The 19755-nt window shown below is 37.2% G+C and overlaps 1 protein-coding gene across 1 annotated transcript in view; it reads right to left on the bottom strand.

Annotated features, from left to right (window-relative positions):
• Positions 1-4569: 4569 nt before the first annotated feature.
• MYSM1 (Myb like, SWIRM and MPN domains 1) overlaps positions 4570-19755 on the bottom strand; it is a 37590-nt gene continuing 22404 nt past the window's right edge. The window contains exons 11-20 of the mRNA XM_052637854.1: positions 19004-19081; positions 17304-17392; positions 14780-14834; positions 14389-14439; positions 13594-13668; positions 12607-12795; positions 11834-11966; positions 5959-6064; positions 5727-5784; positions 4570-4737 (exon numbers count right to left, since the gene is read on the bottom strand). Coding sequence (XP_052493814.1) covers positions 4570-4737; positions 5727-5784; positions 5959-6064; positions 11834-11966; positions 12607-12795; positions 13594-13668; positions 14389-14439; positions 14780-14834; positions 17304-17392; positions 19004-19081 — 1002 coding nt within the window. The remainder of the gene's footprint in view (positions 4738-5726; positions 5785-5958; positions 6065-11833; positions 11967-12606; positions 12796-13593; positions 13669-14388; positions 14440-14779; positions 14835-17303; positions 17393-19003; positions 19082-19755) is intronic.

Genomic DNA, 19755 nt, shown 5'->3' with positions numbered 1-19755 from the left:
ACACAACATGGCATCATATTTAATTGTACAAAATGGTTTAAATTATATTTTAGTACAGAACATTCCAAGATTCAAACTAATAAAAGAAATTCCATAAACACTGATATTAATAACATTTGGGGAAAACAGCAACAGGCTTATTAATAATCATGGCAAACTTGTACATAGTACACAATTTACACATCAGATCCACAAATTTAAAGATATATATGACTCATCTATATAAATCATGCTAGAATCTAAATATTATTTTATAATTCATATGAAACAAATGTTCTGTGGTAACCTATGAAACAGGAATACAAACTATAAGATCACAGTTAACATATTTCTTAATTCCTAAGAGAGTACTTCAGGAAACCTCAAAGATGGCAGATCATGCATTTTTTTTTTTTTGGCAGAAATTAAGAGTTCTTATGAATATATTCATAAATATAGTCAAAGGAATAAAACAACCCACATATCATGAATTAATTTTACCTTCTCAAATTTAGTTTGGTATAGAGCCCCTGGCATAATCACAGCTTCTCTGGGATATTTGACTTTCTCTTGACTTAGCTGGGATAACATACTCTTTGCCTTGCTCTAGAAAGGATTTAACGAAGCTTAAAAGAAAAGATTTAGAAAATACCAGAAAGCCCAAATTATAGGTTAAATGAAAAAACAGAGTTTGAGGGAACAGCATGCTTAAAGCCATTTAAGAAAAGGTAAGGAATTATGCTAAAGCATATTACATTATTCTCCACAGTGGTTTTCTGGAAATATTGCAAAATATGATATTAATTTGTAAGAAAGCTATTAAACTACTGTAAACTGGAAATGATCACATTTCTTTGTTAAATGCTATAGTAACTCTGATGGAACAGATGATGACACAAATGTATGTCTTTTTATCTCTGTGCTTGTGTGAAGTCAGTCTTCCTAAATGTCATAATGTGTGACTAGACTGAGCCTCTAGCTCTGGGTAGAGAAGAGTATAGCTAACACCAGCTGGATGTCCCCTGAGATGGTAGCTACCTTCCAGGTGGTGCAGGGACGGGTCAGAGCACCAGTCCTAGGGCCTCCTGCCTGTACCCGCTTCTCCAGGTCCTCCCCGCTCAGCTCATGAGGACCCGGTAAGATAAACAGGAAGAAGGTAAACTGGAGGTAAACAGGAGGCCCACTCAGGGTGGCATGCCGAGGCCACCGTCTCCTCGCTGCCCAAAGAATCTGCACGTCACAGCCCTTGCCCCACTCCTGTGGGGGAGGAAAGTTACGGAGAGAAGGCTGGGGCAGCATTAGTCAGCTTCTGGGTAACAAGAATGCTTCTGTTCAACTCTATTCTTCACGCCTTGCTTTCAACACATGACAATGAGGGATCTCATACCTACACACCAACAGGTGCCGAGTGAGGGAGTGGGGATGAAAACAAAAGAGCTTGAGGGAAATGCAGGAAGAAAAGGTGGCAGGAGCTGTGACTTGTATTAAGAATCAGAACAAAATATCCACCTGAAAACTAAAATTAGCCACTGCAGCCCATCTTTCTTTGGGGGATGAATGGTTCCAACTAAGTCCTGAGTGTTGGTGGAGTCAGTAAAGATCAAAGTTCGTGTCTATGGATTTAAAGCCACAGGAACTGCAGTGTTTGTGGTTGTGTGGCAAAGCTCCGCTAGGGTTTGTGAGGTCGGTTTATAGGGGAGGGGTAACAGAATATAGGCAGGGCCCACTGAGCTATTAGACACCAGGTCTCATGTTTATAATACATTTAGAGGCCCTCCCAAATGTTTTCTTTTAAATTTATAACACAAGAAACACTTTCAGATGGAAGGATGTATGCATATATAATATTACATTCATTTTATACTAATGCAGTTGTAACATTAATTTTTAGTAGTTTTTTTGTGGAAGAAGAGGGTCAAAGAGGTTAAAGTGTCTAAGGCCCACGGAAGTTACAGTGCAGCACTGAGGGCCGATGGGCCAAGGCTGAAATTACCCAGGGGCAGCCTCTGGTCTTGAGGATCTTATTCCACTGATTTTTCTTTTTTTGAATATTACTTTGGGATGAGACTGTAAAAGAGAGCTAATACTAGTGAAGTAACTGTAATGTCAATTTCCAGTAGGCAAGCTGGAAAAAAAAAAAAAATAAAACAAAACTAAGCTCATTATTTTATTGTCACCGCACAAAAGTAAGGACCAAATCAGGATGAAGAGACTCTGATGTTTTCAAGTCCTATCTCCACTCTGTAAGCATTGCTAAAGGTAGGTTTCCCTCTAAGACCCTGCCTCTCAAACTTCCACACTGCCACTCATTTCAAGACTTCCTGTGCTTCTCAAGGCTCCTACTGCCCTCGGCAGGCCAAGGTTGGCAGCGATAGGAATGTGGGCACCGAGAGCTGCAAAAATGGTTTAAGACTATCATAAAAATATATAGGAATGAATGAGGGAGGAGGGGAGGAAAATATCACAGACTGTAATCAAAATTACATGATGTTAAAAAAAATGAAAGGTTTATACTACAATGTTAACTATGGTTTCTGTTTTTTTAAAAATTATCTTCTAAAAAGATAAATGTGCTCTATCATCAGAAAAAAAGTCAGGAAGTATTACTTAAAAAAACTGTGCTCCCAAAGCACTAAACTCTGAACAGTACCATGTTTGAGTTCCTCATAGTATGGCTTAGGTTACTAAATGCAGTAACCCACAAGCATGCAGAGGACCCAGACTTAGAACAGAATTCTTAATTTTCACTATTTTCCAACCCCAATTCATCAATATAACAGGGAAATGTCAATTAAGAAAGCTAGTTAATACCACTTTCTAGGGTCTGTTCCTGAGGTATAATGAAGAAAACACGTCAGAAGGAAGAGCACAAAGGAATGAGCCACTTCCTTTTACAGAAGCACACTTTCTGCGCTTGAATTACAGGTGAAGAGCCTGCAGTACAGAAGGTTATGTGACTGTCACACAACAAAGCTGCTAAGAGAATTCAGGTAAGAACTCAGGTTTCCTATTGTTGGTCTACAGTTCTAATATCCCTGGTCCCCAAAGTAACTGCTTTGTAAGTTATGTTTCACTGTTTATCCTAAATACATATAGAAAAATGGAAAATACTACCACTTTCCTTAAAAAACATTTAAAATTAACTTTGGAACTGTACCATCTCGAAGTGTAAGCTCCAGGCGAATAGGTCCAATGATTAGAATGAATCACAAGATTCTAGAACTCGTAGGACAGAGGGAAGATGATTCAGACCTCAGTTGCCCATGAATTTAGGCCCAGAGAAGGCAGACTGCGTTTCCCCAATCCACAGCACTGAGTCAAGACCTAGAGCATCTAAAACTGGCTCACTGCTCCTTCCAACACGGACTTATTTCCCTTGGATATTCACTAGACCAAGAAACAGGTAAAACTACAGAATCATACCCAGATTAGATGCAATAACACTGATGAAGATGATGCAAGGCCTTTCCGTGGCTCAGGCTCATGCACTTGAAAATAAAGTCTAAATATCTGCAATCCTCTGGAGCAGGGTTTGGAAGACAACAGCCAGCAACCTGTCTTTTGTGAGGCTCATGAATTAAAAAGGGTTTTACATTTTGAAGGAGTTGTTAAAAATATAAAGAATGACCGACAGAGATGGTATGTAGTCTGCCAAGCGTAAGTTATTAACTGCCCCTTTCCATAAAAGGTCCACTGACCCTTGTTCTGGATTCAGCAAGTATACAAAACTGGGCTGAATACATAATATGTCCTGGAAGGATATTTTGTTTTTAAAATCAAATCTGATTTATTTAAGCTTTATTGTAATTTGCCTCTTTCTCCTCATAGCAGGGAGTAGGAGGAAAAATCAAAAATCTACTTTAAGGGTTATGATTACCTGTGTCCTAGTTAACTGAGTTTTATCACAAACACTAATCTAAGTGGCACCTATAGTTGAAGCTACTTATATTATGTATCTGAAAGCCTCACAAAATGTTACAGCTGATAAAATGGCATATCCTATAGCAGTGTGGTTATAAAGTAAAATGGAAGCAAATATCTGTAATTAAAAAGCTGGTAATTTGATTTTCTCCTTTAGGTCTCTTCTCTAGGCCTCCCCTGGCCTCACATAGCATGTTGTTAGATTCATTAAACCAGCAGTTCTCAACCATGTTCATTACTTCAGTGACCACCCGTCCGTATCTCATCTGCAACCATAAACAAGCCTCAAAAAACCACATGAAGAGAACAGAGCTGCTCCTAATGAGACACGAGACAGCAAAACTGGAACGACTAGTTCAGGGGAAGTACAAATTCGAGACGCAACCCATCCGTCAGCCTGAGACAGCAGGGAGGCCGCCCTCCAGCCCATGCCGCTTGGCCATAGAGGACTGAGCTTGCAGGCCGACCCCACTGCGCACAACACTGAGTACCACATGCGAAAACAAGTCCAGCTCTCTTTCCTGCCAGATGGTGTATATGGCGAAGTTTGGATTTCAGGAACTAGCAACAAAAAATCAAAGCCGTACCACAGTTAAACAATAATTTCAAGGTTATAACTCTCAAAGTAGGATCTACTGTGTCAAGATTAAATACCTTACTTTAAGATAATTACATTAACAATTCCTTTTGCCCCACAGTACAGTTCTCTTCAGCCACTCCATTCTCTGGCTTGCTTTGGTAACTGGAAAGGAATAAATTTTCCACTTGAGTCAAGAATTCTTCAGCAATGAAGCAATTGGTCACTTTGCTCAGAGTTTTCCTCAGACACTCCAAAAGCTAGTTGAAAAGAAAACTTCTATAGTTAAATACATAAAAGTATAAAAAGAGGGTTTGCATTACTATCATTTTATCCCTTTCCAAATCTATTTTATAGTGCATAACTTAGAAAAATTCTAGTGCTTAAATTAGAAACACTCTCCTTAAAGAAGGTTGAAGATGAATTTGTGTTTAATAATCGCACAGCTGAAGTGTAGGAAGCCACTGTTGAGGAATGCCTTAGTTCCTTCTGATTTTACATAAGGAGATAAACTTGAGACTGTATGTATCACGCTTTCTATGAACTTGTGGATTTGATTTAAGTAGTTTTATTTACAAAGCAAAGAATCCTATGGGATAAAAATCTATGTACATTAAAATACAAGACTGTACCATTTCAAATATAGGATGCTAGAGTCTAGTTCCCGGGAAATGTGTATCTTAATCTTCCAATAGAACAAAGAGAAAGTGACTACAATAGGAGAGGGTAAGAAATATTAAAGAAGAAACTTAATAAGTTAAAATTTTCTATTTCCAAATTGCTACCAAAAGAAAAAAAGAAAGACAAATCTTGCCAATCTCTCAATACACTCCTAGAAACAAAACTAGAAATGATTCAAGACTCTTATTTTCTATCAGAAGTGAAATGACCATTTAAATTTGTTAGATTTATACTACCATTTTTAAAAATGATCACTTGTTAAAGCTAAATGGAAACATGGTGCTTTTGAATTTAATAAAATAAGAAAAATGCTCTCCATTGTGTACAATAATAGTCAGCCAACACTGGCAAATTTTGTTCTAAAACAATATCATTTCTATATGCAAGCGTGGGCAACAAAACACATTACTAATTATCTCCTAGAAATTAATTTTAGAAAGGAAAAAGCAATAAAAGAAACACACAGAAAATGTATCCACAAAGCATCAGGCATCATGGGAAAACACATCAAGATGAATAGCTTTAGAATCTATGAACAATGAAGCCAATTAAACTGAAGGAAGCTTACTTTCTGCAAACAAGTCAGGTCAGAATCTCGGCGAAAGATTTTATCCATGGGGACACTACTGTTGGAAGAAATACGAAAACAAACCAATGAAACAAATACTATAAACGCATTAGTTTTGTAATAAACTATCACTGATGCCATACATCACAATTTTATATTTACCTGGGTTTTCCCTAAAACAGTTTAATGAGAACACTGCAGATGTGCAACCCTCTCAAACCACAGCACATACCTCTGGGATAGCCTGTATTTTTCTATTATCCATCTTGTCTTTTCAAACACTAACTCCCACCGAGGTTCTTCTAACATCTGTTGTACTTCAAATTTATAAGGTAAACCTAGAAAAGCACAAAGAAGCACATTTTTACCAACTATTTCTTGAATCTCCAATCTCCTTTTAATTACTTACAATTCCCATCAATGTTTTCACAATTGCAACTTGGCAGACCAGCTAAGCAGCACTTTAAACATAGGAGGCATTCATTAATTATGCATTGCCTGGATGAACTTGCTCCATCAAGCCTATTAATGCCAAGCAATGAATAAAGAAAAGTAACAGTGCCATTTGCATGACAATTTTATGCAAAGAACTGTGACAGGTAAGATGATCGTATAAATCATCGTCCAAACCAAGAGGCTTCTGGAGTGAAAGCAGGCACTTAGATATACTTGCCAGAACCATATGCTTAAACAGGGATTGACTTAGGCAAACCAAGCTATGTTCCATCCCAATGACTTTTCTTAAAACACAGGTTATCAACACAGTGCTATAAGACAGGTAGCATTATTCCTACTTAACACATAAAACTGAAGCTGAGACGTGTTGAACAAGCTGTTTCCGCTAGTAAAGCAAAGAGCTTGGATTTCACACTCCAGCAGTCTTGTCTGACTTCTGAGCCTACATTCATTCCACCTCCCTCTGTGTGCTGACCTAAGACTAGGCAGGGAGGAACTGGATTTAATTCTGGAGAGGCAGTAACTACATTTGAGTCACTCTGGAGGAAACAAGTACAAAGGGTAGATATCCCTTACATAAGTTAGAAAGGCAAAAATACCAAGAGACGAGCCTACTTAGAAATTTCTCATAGATTCTTCAAAATCCCCATGTAGTTATGTTTGTGGTATATTTTAAAAGCTCAGGTGATTCATTACCAAAGGCCAATACAATAATAATAATAGTAACACTAGTATAATGCTTACTATGTGCCAGGCTTTATATAAAGGTATTTTTCTTTAATTAATTTGGCTGTACTGGGTCTTAGCTATGGCATCCAGGATACAGTTCCCTGACAAGGGATTGGAACTGAGCCCCCTGCACTGGGAGCATGGAGTCCTAGCCACTGGACCACCAGAAAAGTCCCTAGAGGGGACTTTCGTATGGATTTTGTATGGATGTAAGGCCACTTACACAGCAGTGGCTACAGGACTAGAAAAGGTCAGTTTTCATTCCAATCCCAAAGAAAGGCAATGCCAAAGAATGTTTAAACAACTGCACAATTGTGCCCATTTCACATGCTAGCAAGGTTATGCTCAAAATCCTTCAAGCTAGACTTTAGCAGTACACAAGCCGAGAATTTCCAGATATATAAACGGGTTTCAAAGAGGCAGAGAACGAGAGATCAAATTGCCAACATGCACTGGATCATGGAGAAAGCAAAGGAGTTCCAGTAAAACATCTGCTTCAATGACTACACTAAAGTCTTTGACTGTGTGGATCACAACAAATTGTGGAAAATTCTAAAGAGATGGAAGTACCAGACCACCCTACCTGCCTCCAGAGAAACTTTTCTGTGGGTCAAGAAGGAACAGTTAGAACTGGACATGGAACAATGGACTGGTTCCAAACTGGAAAAGGAGTATGACAAAGCTGAATACTGTCACCCTGCTTATTTTACTTATATGCAGAGTATATCATGCGAAATCACAAGCTGGAATCAAGACTGCCGGGAGAAATTTCAACAACCTCAGATATGCAGATGGTACCATTACTAATGGCAGAAAGTGAAGAGGAACTAAAGAGCCTCTTGAAGGTGAAAGAGGAGAGTGAAAAAGCTGGCTTTAAACTTGACATTCAAACAAAAATCATGGCATCTGGTCCCATTACTTCATGGCAAATAGGAGTGAAAGCAGTAACAGATTTCCTTTTCTTGGGCTCCCAAATCACTGCAGATGGTGACTGCAGCCATGAAATCAGAAGATGCCTGCTCCTTGGAAAGAAAGCTATGACAAACCTAGACAGCATATTTAAAAACAGAGACATCACTTTGCCAACAAAGGTCCGTCTAGTCAAAGCTATGGTTTTTCCAGTAGTCATGTATGAAAATGAGAGCTGGACCATAAAGAAGGTTGAGCACCACAGAACTGATGCTTTCGAATTGTGGTGCTGGCGGAGGAGTCTCAAGAGCAGACTCTTGAGAGTCTCTTGGACTGCAAGGAGATCCAACCAGTCAATCGTAAAGGAAATAAGTCCTGAATATTCATTGGAAGGACTGAGCTGAAGTTGAAGCTCCAATACTTTGGCCACCTGATGTGAAGAACTGACTCATTGGAAAAGACTCTGATGCTGGGAAGGACGGAAGACAATAGGAGAAGGGGGTGGCAGAGTATGAGAAGGTTAGATAGCATTACTGACTCAATGGATGGGAATTTGAGCAAACTCTGAGAGACAATGGAGGACAGAGGAGCCTAGTGTACTACAGTCCACAGGGTCCCAAAGAGCCAGACTTGACTCAGCGACTGAATAACAACAATAAAGGCCACTGACATGAACTAGCTTGGAGAAGGGAATGGCAACCCACTCCAGTATTCTTGTCTGGAGAATCCATGGACAGAGGAGCTACAGTCAATAGGACTGCGAAGAGTCAGACATGATTGAGCAACTAACACCGACACCACATGAACTAGCAACCAGTATTATTCCCTTTCTTTTTTTTTGATGACATTGAGCCACAGAAAGCCTATATTAAATAATCTGTTCTTGGACTTATTAATACATAACTAGCAAGAGATAGAGCCAGGATTTGAAGTCAGGCAGTTTGGCTCAAGCTTATGTTCTTAACCTTTACATCATACTGCCTCTCAACTTGCATTTTTGCCATCATAAAGCTTCTCAAGTAAATAAAATGCCAGCAAATCAGAAGATACTAGGGAAAAAAAAAAGAATCATAACTATACTTCCATACAATGCAAACATAATTTGTCAATATGTTCTAAAAAGGCTTTTCCTCCCCATTTTTTTTTCAGGTGTATGGAAGGAGAGAAGGGAACAAATAGCATGATGATAGCTGATTTTTCTCATTTCTCAATTCCCTTCCATTTTGTTTTCCCCCTCCAAGAACTTAAGAAGAGTGACACATTACAGTACATAAGCTACCACACAAACTCCTTTTGTGATAACAATCATTTACTTGATATGTTTTGATTACCAAGTAAGCACAGGCTATAACTGTAATTGTAACTACCTAGTTTAGACCTATTATTTACTAAGCACTTACATGCATTACTGACAGTCTACAATGCCCCGTAAGCAAGGTAATAATTTTTTCTCATTTTACAGAAGTGGCAAAGAATGAGTGATATTAAGTAACCTGCCCTAGGTAAATTAACAAAAGCATGTCAGAGCTGGGCTCTGAATCCAGGTAAGCAACTCCATTCTTAATGGAAGTAAAAAATGAGACCAAAATAGAGGTAAACAAATGAATGCATTTTCAGTCTGTGCTCATAAAAAAGAAAATACACACACACACACATTATACATCTCTATTTGGTAATGAGTATTTTATAAGTTAAAAAAAGGTACTAAACCAGTAAAAATTTCCTTTTGTACTGATTACTTTTGATAGGCTTATTATTTTTTAAATTGAGGTATAATTAATTTATAATATGCTATTTTCAAGTATACAGCGAAATAATTCAATTACACACATATGCACTGATTATTTTTATCCACAAGTGTCAGAATAAAAGTAATCACTAAGTATATTTGCTGCCTATTACAAGTAGAGAAATGATTAGCCATTAGACATAAATTAATGAACAAACAAATCAATATGTCAAGCACCCAGTTCAAAGTACTGTAATACAAGGTATCACATGGCTTGTGAGAAATTTTAATCAATTCTTGAACCAGAAGGTTTCCAAGAGGAGCAAAGGACCAAGGATTAAGACCTAATAAGCAGTGTTAACAATGGAAGAGGCAGCTCTACTCCAGAGAACTTTCTGTACTCATGTTCACATGGACACTTGGGTGCTGTCTGACAGTAACTTACATGAGCCTCCAGCACTGGGCCTGCTCATCTTTGGGGGGATTCCTTCTCATCTGGGGTAGTTTCTTCACACACAGGCATTGGTCTGTATCTTGCTAAATACTAAATCTGAACCTTCTATACATCTCTGGAGTTTCTCCAGGTAGCATTCTGCTCTCTGGTACTCTGTCCTGCAAATTTAGTTGCCCTGGTCTCCTTGGTCTTATCTCCACCATGTCAACTCAGAATCAGCTAGATTCTGGGTGGGTTTTTCCTCCTTGTGCCATACCTGGAAGTTTTTTTAAGTTAATAAGCCAGGGTAACTTGGGCTCGCTTTATGTTTCCAATCTCTCAGCAAACATATCCTTCACTGCTTGATATTATAAATACCATTGTTTTCTATCTTTTGTCCAGTTTTTTGGTTGTATCAGACAGGTCCTTGTTACTTCATTTTGACCTGAAGTAGGATTCTAGGAACTAAATTTTAAATTTCATTTAATTCTAATTAATGTAAGCCATCGTATGTAGCCACAGGTGAATGTATAGACAGCACAGTAGAGGTTCACTCCCCAAATCTAGCAGTATGTGATATTAAGACATGATTTAAACTGAGAACAAAAATAAATAAGTAAACAAACTGAGAACAATTTTACTGTGATTCTTCCTTTTGTAACTTCTTGTAAAATTATACTGGGGTAAAGAATGATATACACACATATATATATATGTGTGTGTGTGTGCTATGTTCAAAATGGGCATTTTGGAAAAAGTTAACGTCACTATTACTCATTCAATAAAACTACATGTAAGGCAAGTGATTAGGTGCTACAGGAGATACAAAGATGTAGTTCCCGCTCTTCGGGGCTCACAGTTTAGTGAGACAAGCTAAATAAATTATACTAAAAGATGAAAATAACCATGAAGGCAGGAAACAAGTGCTGCAGGTGCACAAAGAACAGAAACTAATGACAAATGAGATGGAGGGTAGTGGTACTGGGGTCTTTACCAGAGGCAGGGCATCTGAGTGACATCACTAAGAATGAAGAAATTGATTTGTTAAATCTACATTACACCATGCGCTGGGCTAGAAACTGAGAGTGGAAAAATGAGTACAACATAGTATCTACATTCAAGGGGCTCACGAGCGAAAGGGAAAGAATATAACGTAGAGTGACAGCAGCCAGAGAGTGCAGTCAACGAGAGCAGTGGCATCAGGACGAAAAGAAAGCGTCCTAGAGACGCTAACTGTCTCCTCCGACCTTTCACTTCTATCTGCATTCCCACCTTAAACATCCCTACTTTTCTTAGTCTAATTCCCTATCCAGCCAGAGCTGACTGGAACAGCAGTGGACATAAGTCCCAAAGGAACTGAATCATGATGGGCTAAACCAACCCAAATTCTTTCTTGAGATAGATATGAAAATAAGCACTGTTGTGCCTAAACTGGGAAGTCATGGAGAGTGTGTGGTAGGGTGGTCACTGTTCCTTTTATCTTTTTATTTATTTGATGCCATTGCAGAGAAAAACTGTATTTATCAAAAAATGTTCAAGAAAACAGAAGAGGTTTTGTCTGTTCTGCTTCCTGCAGTGTCTCCAGGACCTCATATACACACTAGCTAGCTATAAGTTATCACTGCATTGTAATGTTTTTGCCCAGTGGCCGTGGTAACCAGGGGGGCTTTACTGTAGGAGGAAATCATAAAAGGAAAGAGGGTGGCTGTACTACATGGTATGTGAACAGTGATTCCCTAGTTGAGGACACAGACTTTTCCATCAAATTGCTCTGCCTAGGTATAAATTCTGTGATTTTTAAGATTCAAAAAAATGAAAGTACAAGTAGAACTGTTTTTGTTGAAAACTTACGATAAGAGCCATCTGGGCTAATTTCATCACTTATAACCAGGCAGGTAATCTGAGAATAAGGTAAAGGATTATTTCGATTATAAGGACTAACAATCATCCCAATGAACTTTGCACCGCCTCTGGAGAAGTAACTCTATAATTAAAAAAAAAAAGTATAATTAGTTCAACTACATAAACTTAAAAGTCAGTATTTATCCATACCAACATCTTATACACCTAAGAGAGGACAAGGGAATGCAAAGGTGTGTTAGAAACTTCACTTCCAAACAGCAACTAGATTAAATTTATTCCATACCCTAAAATTTTCAGGCTAAGAGACATCCAACCCAACCTGAAAAGATCACCTGGCCTATATAATCTACATTTTCCATGAATACATATATAAATTTTATTCACTACCCTTCAGCTGTAATCTTTACCAATATGGTAATAAGTTACAATCAGTTGCCAACAGTGAAAACATCCAGATATCAAACATAAAACTGAAGAATAAAACAAAACTTTTTTCCAGAGATGCAAAATACATGATATTTCCAATTTTTTCAGTTGTACCTAGTCTCTGTCCTAGTCAGCCCATCATTTTTAAAGGCTCTGGGAAGAATTATCACCGTACTGTAATGGCTTGTCTGTATTAAACAAAATACATAGATTACTCTTGTAATTACTTTGCTAGAAATGTTATTTCTAAGCATATTTAATTAATAGAAAACAATGAGAGGGGAGAGAATGTGCAATTATTTTCAGACTATATACACAAAGACCTATAAACACACCTGGTATTTGGCTTGAGTGTCAATATCTCGTAAGGAAGGATTAGGGTCAAAGGCAGGGTGAGAATGATACCATCCAATAACACTATAGCCCCTGACAGCCAAGGTTTCCGAGGCTTGTGTTTGTGAGACAGGATCCATCTCACACTGTAGTCCTGTACTCAGACTGTTACATGGTTCTGCTGCACAGACCTATAAAGGATTAATCCTTAAATGATTATACTGAAATCCTGATAATTCTATACAGAATTCATACACAGGAACAGAAACTTTTTAAAGCCAAATCTTTTATTTGTCTCTATCACAGGCAGCCTTTAACTTGCAAATGAAGTACTCTCCAAAAGTGTGACTGTATGCTACGAACTCAAAATCCGTTTTTCTGCTCAGACAAGTGAAGTGTTGGTCAGCCCATATTAATGTTTGTAAAAAGTCATTCAATGACCCCTATTATTTATGGTAAATTTCTAGCAAATAATGTATACCAAGTTTCTATTATAAGGTGACCTCTTAGGAGTTGAAGCTTTTACTGGTGAAGGCAATATGCAACCAAGGCCTGGCAATGTTCCCTCCTTCTCGGTGGAAAAGGGAAACAGGTGCTCAATACACGGAATGTTCAGTAACCTCCAGGAACACAAAACTTTCTTCCTCCTTTAAAAAAAATATTTACTTATTTGGCTGCATCGGGTCTTAGCTGTGGCATGCAGGCTCTTTCGTGGCTGTGCGTGGCACAGCGCATAGGCTTAGTTGCCCCGCGCCATGCAGGATCTCAATTTCCAGGCCAGGGATCAAACCTGCATCCCCTGCATTGCAAGGCAGATTCTTAACCACTGGGTCACCAGGGAAGTCCCAGGGAACAAATAACTTTCTACATTCGCATATTCTCATTTATATCATAAAGTTTATATGTTAATTATATGCACTGAAATCTATAAAAACACTTGGTATAGCAGCAAGACTAAATAATTTTTAAGATTTTTAGAGAAAACTTACCTCAACTATTTTATCAGCTTCTGAATATCTTCCTCCTAACAGACCAATCACTTCTGCCATAGAAACATGAGCATGCTAAAAGAAATACAAGATAGACTTAGTCCAAACATACAAACCAAATCCATCAGACAAAATACCAGAACAAATCTCACTTATCATAGGAGAGTCATTTACAAGTATGATAATTATACTTTTCTAAAATGAATTAACACAGTAGAGGAACCAGATGCTAGGCTCAGCATACACAGACTTAGGATTTAAGACCTATCTTTACTGCTGGCTGAGAAACTGAACCAAACATTTAAACACTCCAAGATGCCATTTTTTACATTTACAAAATGAAGATACTGTTTTGCTCTCCCGACACAGGAAAGGTATCATAAGGATACAAAGTAAAACTACTCTGGGTCCTCCTTTAGAAAAATACCATGAACACACACACAACTATTGGAGATCTCAGTAGTTTAGTGCAAAACAAGGAGCCTCCAAATTATAAGAGTTGTGCTTTGTTGCAGTTATCTAGAAGGCAGCAGACAAGGATACTAGGAAATTAAAATAGGGTTAATGATGAGAAACAGTCTGCAAAAACTCACATTAATTTATTTTCTCTAAAATATGGAAACATGCAATTGTTTGGCTTTTCTCCAAAAGAAAAGACTTATTTTTAGATTCCTTGTAAAAGAGGATAGTTAAGATCCAAAATACACGTCTTCCATACTCTCTCTTATGCCTGCAATAAAAATACACAAGAACGGAAATCAGAATAACTAAGTAAACACAATATAATATCCTTACCAAATCCATTATTAAAAGTGCTTCTGAAGCTACTTTCACCTGAAATGGCTCCTGAAATATAAAAAAAAAAGGGGGGGAGCATAAAAATAGAGATTTTATTCTTTCTAACTGGAATGTCCACCCTTTTCTCCTTTATCTATCACACCAAGTTCTCACTACCAACCAAGGCTCAGCACAAATCAGACTTTTAAAGAAATATTTGTGTAATTCAAAGCCCTAGCATGGAGAAATTCTTTCTCATTTTCCATCTGTATCACTCATCTGACCCTTACAGTGTACCCTGCCTTACCCAACCTTTCATATACACATGCCTTGTACACATAGAAAAAGAATATTTCATGTCAGAGAGGAGGGCATTATTTATGGTCATTCTGTGATGAATGAATAGTACCTGCTTTTCTTCACTGAAAAAATTACAAGGTATCAGCTGGAAGGGATCAAATGAGCTGGAAAAGGAAAAAGAAAAGAAAATCATTCCTAATATAATTTCAATAACATAATTTATTCACAAATTTGAAAATGTATACCAATAATCTAAACCTAAATTCTTTCCAAGTGTAAAAATAATAAACTAGGAGAATTTATGATATAAACCTTTGGAAAGAAGCATGGTTCTTTTGGACTTGACTAAAAATTTGAGAAACAACAGGACCTTTGAGAAAGTAATTTTGTCTTAATTTCTTTTAACACCTAAAGAGAACATTATAAATGGCCAGACATGTCCTACACTGAAAGCAGGTTTCAATGGAAACCTAACTCTGACATAAGATAGGAAAGGAAGTTCAAGAAAGACAGACGTTTCTCAGAAACATTTTTGTCAGTACAATGTGTTTAGGATAAAGGAAGCACTCATTAAGTCTTTGCTGAATAAATAAATGACAAATAATTCTGTTAAAGAAATTAATGTATATACAAAGTTCTATGGTAAACTCATCTTTTAAAATGAATTATAAAAGATGGAAAGACGGCCACCTAACCAAAGCTAGATACAAAAACATGTATAAATATGAGAGAAATATCAGAAAGGCTTTGACCAATAAAGAATTGAGGTTTCAGAAAAATAAAAACTGTTAGGCTACATCCAGAGAAAGCAAATAAACAAGGAATATGTTCATGTTAACAACTGGGAAAGAGCAGAACTATTTAGTTCCTATTCTACCAGAGACTTAGTGCTAGGAGATGAGACACTTTGTTTTGCTGAATACTGTATTCCAAATACTGAGAACAGTAGGCATTTAAAAAGCGTTTGCTGAATGAGGAAGATGTTCAAATTAGAAAGTGCTTAATCAACGCAAATAAAATGAAAAAAAAAGAAAAAGTCAAGAGAGTTAAGAAAATAGAAACAAAGCATTTACATCCCAGAGCACTCTGAAGAACCATCATCGAAACCACCATCAACACTTTTTGCGGCACTGTAGAGAATGGAAAATGACGGGAGGACTAGGAATAGTCCTGTTTTCAGGCCTGTTTTCACCAAAAAAGCAGCAGAGGAAAATTCTAGAAGAGGTTATTTAACAACTGCTTTGCAAGCCTTTAGCAAGTGAAGAGGTGACTAAGAATAATGGGCTCATGAAACTATAAGTCATGATAGATACACCTAAATTTCACTTTTGATAACAATGATATGCTAGAAACTAGCAGACTCATAAAGACTCAAATATAGTTATTAAATGTAAGCAAGATATCTGCTATGATTATTCTTCTGCATAAGATGAAGAATGGGTTAACTGGGTTAACTGTGGTAATATACAGCTGATTCAACAATGATGTCTGAGGTTCACATTATTTCAGTTTAACATTTTAATCAGTGATCAATGGTGGAAAAGGCAAGCTTATTGAAATGTTGATGATTCAAAGCTATGAAGACTAATATGAAAAAAGTGAATCCGGATTCAAAAAGATCCTACTTGGAAGAATGACTTGAAAATTACAGTATGTTTCACATTTAGATTCAGGAAATCAAATGTCTGGATATGAGATGAGGAGTCCTAGTTTATGGATGACTGTAGCTTATCTATTTAATTTATTCTCACAACAATTCTAAAGTTTGATTTTAATTTTTAGAGAGGTGATACATAATGTAATGGTTAGGAGCATGGATTCTTAAGCTTTAATGCCTGGGTTAAACGACACCACCACCATTAACAAGCATGGGCAAGTTATATAACCTCTTTGTGCCTCTCAGTCTCCTCATTTATAAAATGGGAATGATTATATTAACTACTTCATAGGGTTGTTATGAGGATTAAATGAGTTAATATATGTGATATGCTTAAAACATAGCTAATAGTGCTGTTAAAGTTATTATTTTATAAATGAGGACCTAAGGCTTATAAAGGCATTATGTAACCTACCCAGGAACATCTAACTGCTGAGTATTAGGGCTCTTTCCACTGAAAATAACCAAGAGGTGTTCCTGGATATCTTGTTTTAAAAGGGACACTTGACAAAACTACAGTCTATTTCATGGGTCATCTGCAGGAAGTGAGGTAATCAAAGTGAGAAAATCAAGACATTTAATTTATACAGTGACCCCTTAATGTTACAAGCTACATATTTTATATTATTAAAAAAAAAAGAGCCTCACTCACATTCAGCACCAACCAAAAGAGGGAATTAGTCATTTCATGAGGTTACTGGTTTATAATGTCTAAGGAGTTAAATAACCACCTGTCATAAACAAGGCCTCACAACATATGTTGGATCCTATATTTATTGAACAAGAACAAATTAAAACTTTTGCTATGGTCTCCCAAATTAACAATCTGTGAAATAAAAAAATTTTAACTTTCAGCAGTATTTTTAAGCTTCATAAGCGAACAATATAATGCTGCAACATCAGATATTCCTTCCATACATTTTCTAATCATTTATGATTATTAACAAAATCACACTTGCATAATGTCAAATTATACCTTTTTGTTGGTCTTGGTACTTTTGAAGGTTTACCAAGTTTGCATTTTTCCTCTTCTCTTCTTCTTGCCAATTCCTCAGCAGAGAGATGCTAAAAAAAAAAACCCACCATTTGATCAAAGCATCCATCAACCACTGAAGGGAGAATTAATAAAGCGACATCACAGCATAAAGCTAACGTGCACAGATTCTGCAGAGACAATGCCTGGCTCTGCCTCACACTAACTGGGTGACTCTGGCCAAGTTACTGAAGCTTTCTGTGTTTGTTTTCCTCATCTTTAAAATGGGAATGCTAATAATAACAACTTTATGATGTTACTGTGAAGACTAAATGAATTAATGTTTGTGAAATACTGACAGTAGTGTCTAACATAGTAAATCCTACATAAATATAAAATAAAATAACTCTCATTTCTTATCTACTACCAGTCTTATTGGGTTTCCCAGGTCGCACTAATGGTACAGAACCCGCCCGCCAATGCAGGAGACGAGAGTCATTGGTTTGATCCCTGGGTTGGGAAGATCCCCTGGAGCAGGTCATGGCAACCCATGGACAGAGCCTGGTAGGCTACAGTCCATGGGGTCACAAAGTCAGACACGACTGAAGTGACTAAAGTGCACACACTCACGTATCAGTCTTATACTCCAGCCCATATGAACTACATACCTTTTCCAGACTATACCTGGTATTTTCCCATGTCTAGAACATGTCTGTACCTTTACTTATATGTCTCTTTCAGCCGAGAGTCCCTCATCTACATTTGCACATTGTGAGATTCTCTTGCTCATCCTTTAAGTCACAGATGAAACATCACATCTTCTTTGAAACCTACCCTGATCATACCTGTTAAGTCAATCTTTTATTTCTTGGAACCAATTTGATGGAACTCACCAAAGGTTTTATCTTTCCTACTAGAAATGTAAATTCCTTCAAGGCAGGGACCATGTGTCACTAATTGCTGTGCCTAGAATAATACTCATGTGTGAGGCTGGGGGCAGGGAATGGGGAAGAGAGAAAGAGAACGAACGCTTCTTGAACACCTGGTATATGCAAGACTTACTGAGTACCGAGTATTAGGACCTTCATACATTTTATTCAACCTTTGAGGGGATTATAAATAAAACCCTGAGATTCGATAGTTACCCAGTGTAACAAAGCCAGTAGTATACATTCATACATTCTTCCCATTTAACTGCACTGGTTGTTCACAAACAGATTATATAGTCATAGAAGGTGTGTGTGTGTGCACGCATGTACATACATAATTCACTGCCTATGTTTCTTTATAGAACCATAATTTTGTTAGTAGAAATAATACTTCAATATTTGTAATTCAATTTATGTCTAATGCTCAGAACAACATTTTAATTGGTATATCAGAACATCATTCAGGAACTGTTTACTGAAATGAACAGGGCACACCTCCCTGGCACGCTGACAGATATTCTGGAGCTAAAGACCAGAATATTGGGACAGACCATAACGGTTCTGAAAACCAGTCACACTTCTAGTTAACTGCATCCTCAGTACCTTTTTCTTTGTTGTTTATTGGTGACTTTTAGACAAATAAATTAACATGGGAAAGAGACCTATACATCTAGACATATAAAACAAGTATAATATATGTGACATTAAAGATACACAAATGTATACTGACAAAATAATTTTTACTTCTGAGTCATCTGAAGGGATCAAAGTTACCTCAAATGTCTGCCCTTCCAAATCTTTTGCATCACACCAATTTCCCCAAGGGTCTCGGACTCTGCGTCTCCTTGTGCGCTGTTAGGAAATTAAAAATAAAGCAAAAGGTAACAAGATTAGCTTGGAGAAATCATAGCACATTAACATATAAAACCAAAATGATAACTTCCTAAACATCAATTTCTCCATTAAATTACTGTAATCCCTGATCAGCAATGCCTGACTATTTTTTATTAATTTATGTTCAACAGTTAGCATTTGGCTCAAAAATAAGTAAGTAATGATTTTTGAAATTTTATTCTGATTTCTCCTTTAATTTTCATTTCCTTTCATCATATGGGAGTTACAACTGTAGGAAAATAATATTTTTTAGCGCCAAGAAGAACCACCACAAAAATAACTTCATGGTAGAAAACTAGAAACAATACACAGCCAGAGGTATAATAATGAAAACTAGAAGCAAAATAATTGTATCTCAGACTTACGAATATGTACGACTAGCACCAACTCCAGCAACTGTACATGAAAATTCTTTCTTTAAAACAAAAACAAAAACAAAAACAAAAACAAAAAAACTAGGGTAGACATGTTTTATAGCCTAAATACTCTGAGGAAAAAAACCTGCTCTTTCATCTTCTATTCTTTTCTATTTACCTTGCTGCTGCTACGTCACTTCAGTCGTATCTGACTCTGTGCGACCCCATAGACGGCAGCCCACCAGGCTCCCCCATCCCTGGGATTCTCCAGGCAAG

The sequence above is a fragment of the Budorcas taxicolor genome, chromosome 3, assembly GCF_023091745.1.
Source record: "Budorcas taxicolor isolate Tak-1 chromosome 3, Takin1.1, whole genome shotgun sequence".
NCBI lineage: Eukaryota > Metazoa > Chordata > Mammalia > Artiodactyla > Bovidae > Budorcas > Budorcas taxicolor.
Note: the sequence above shows the minus strand (reverse complement) of the source record. Positions and strands in the feature narration are given on the sequence as shown.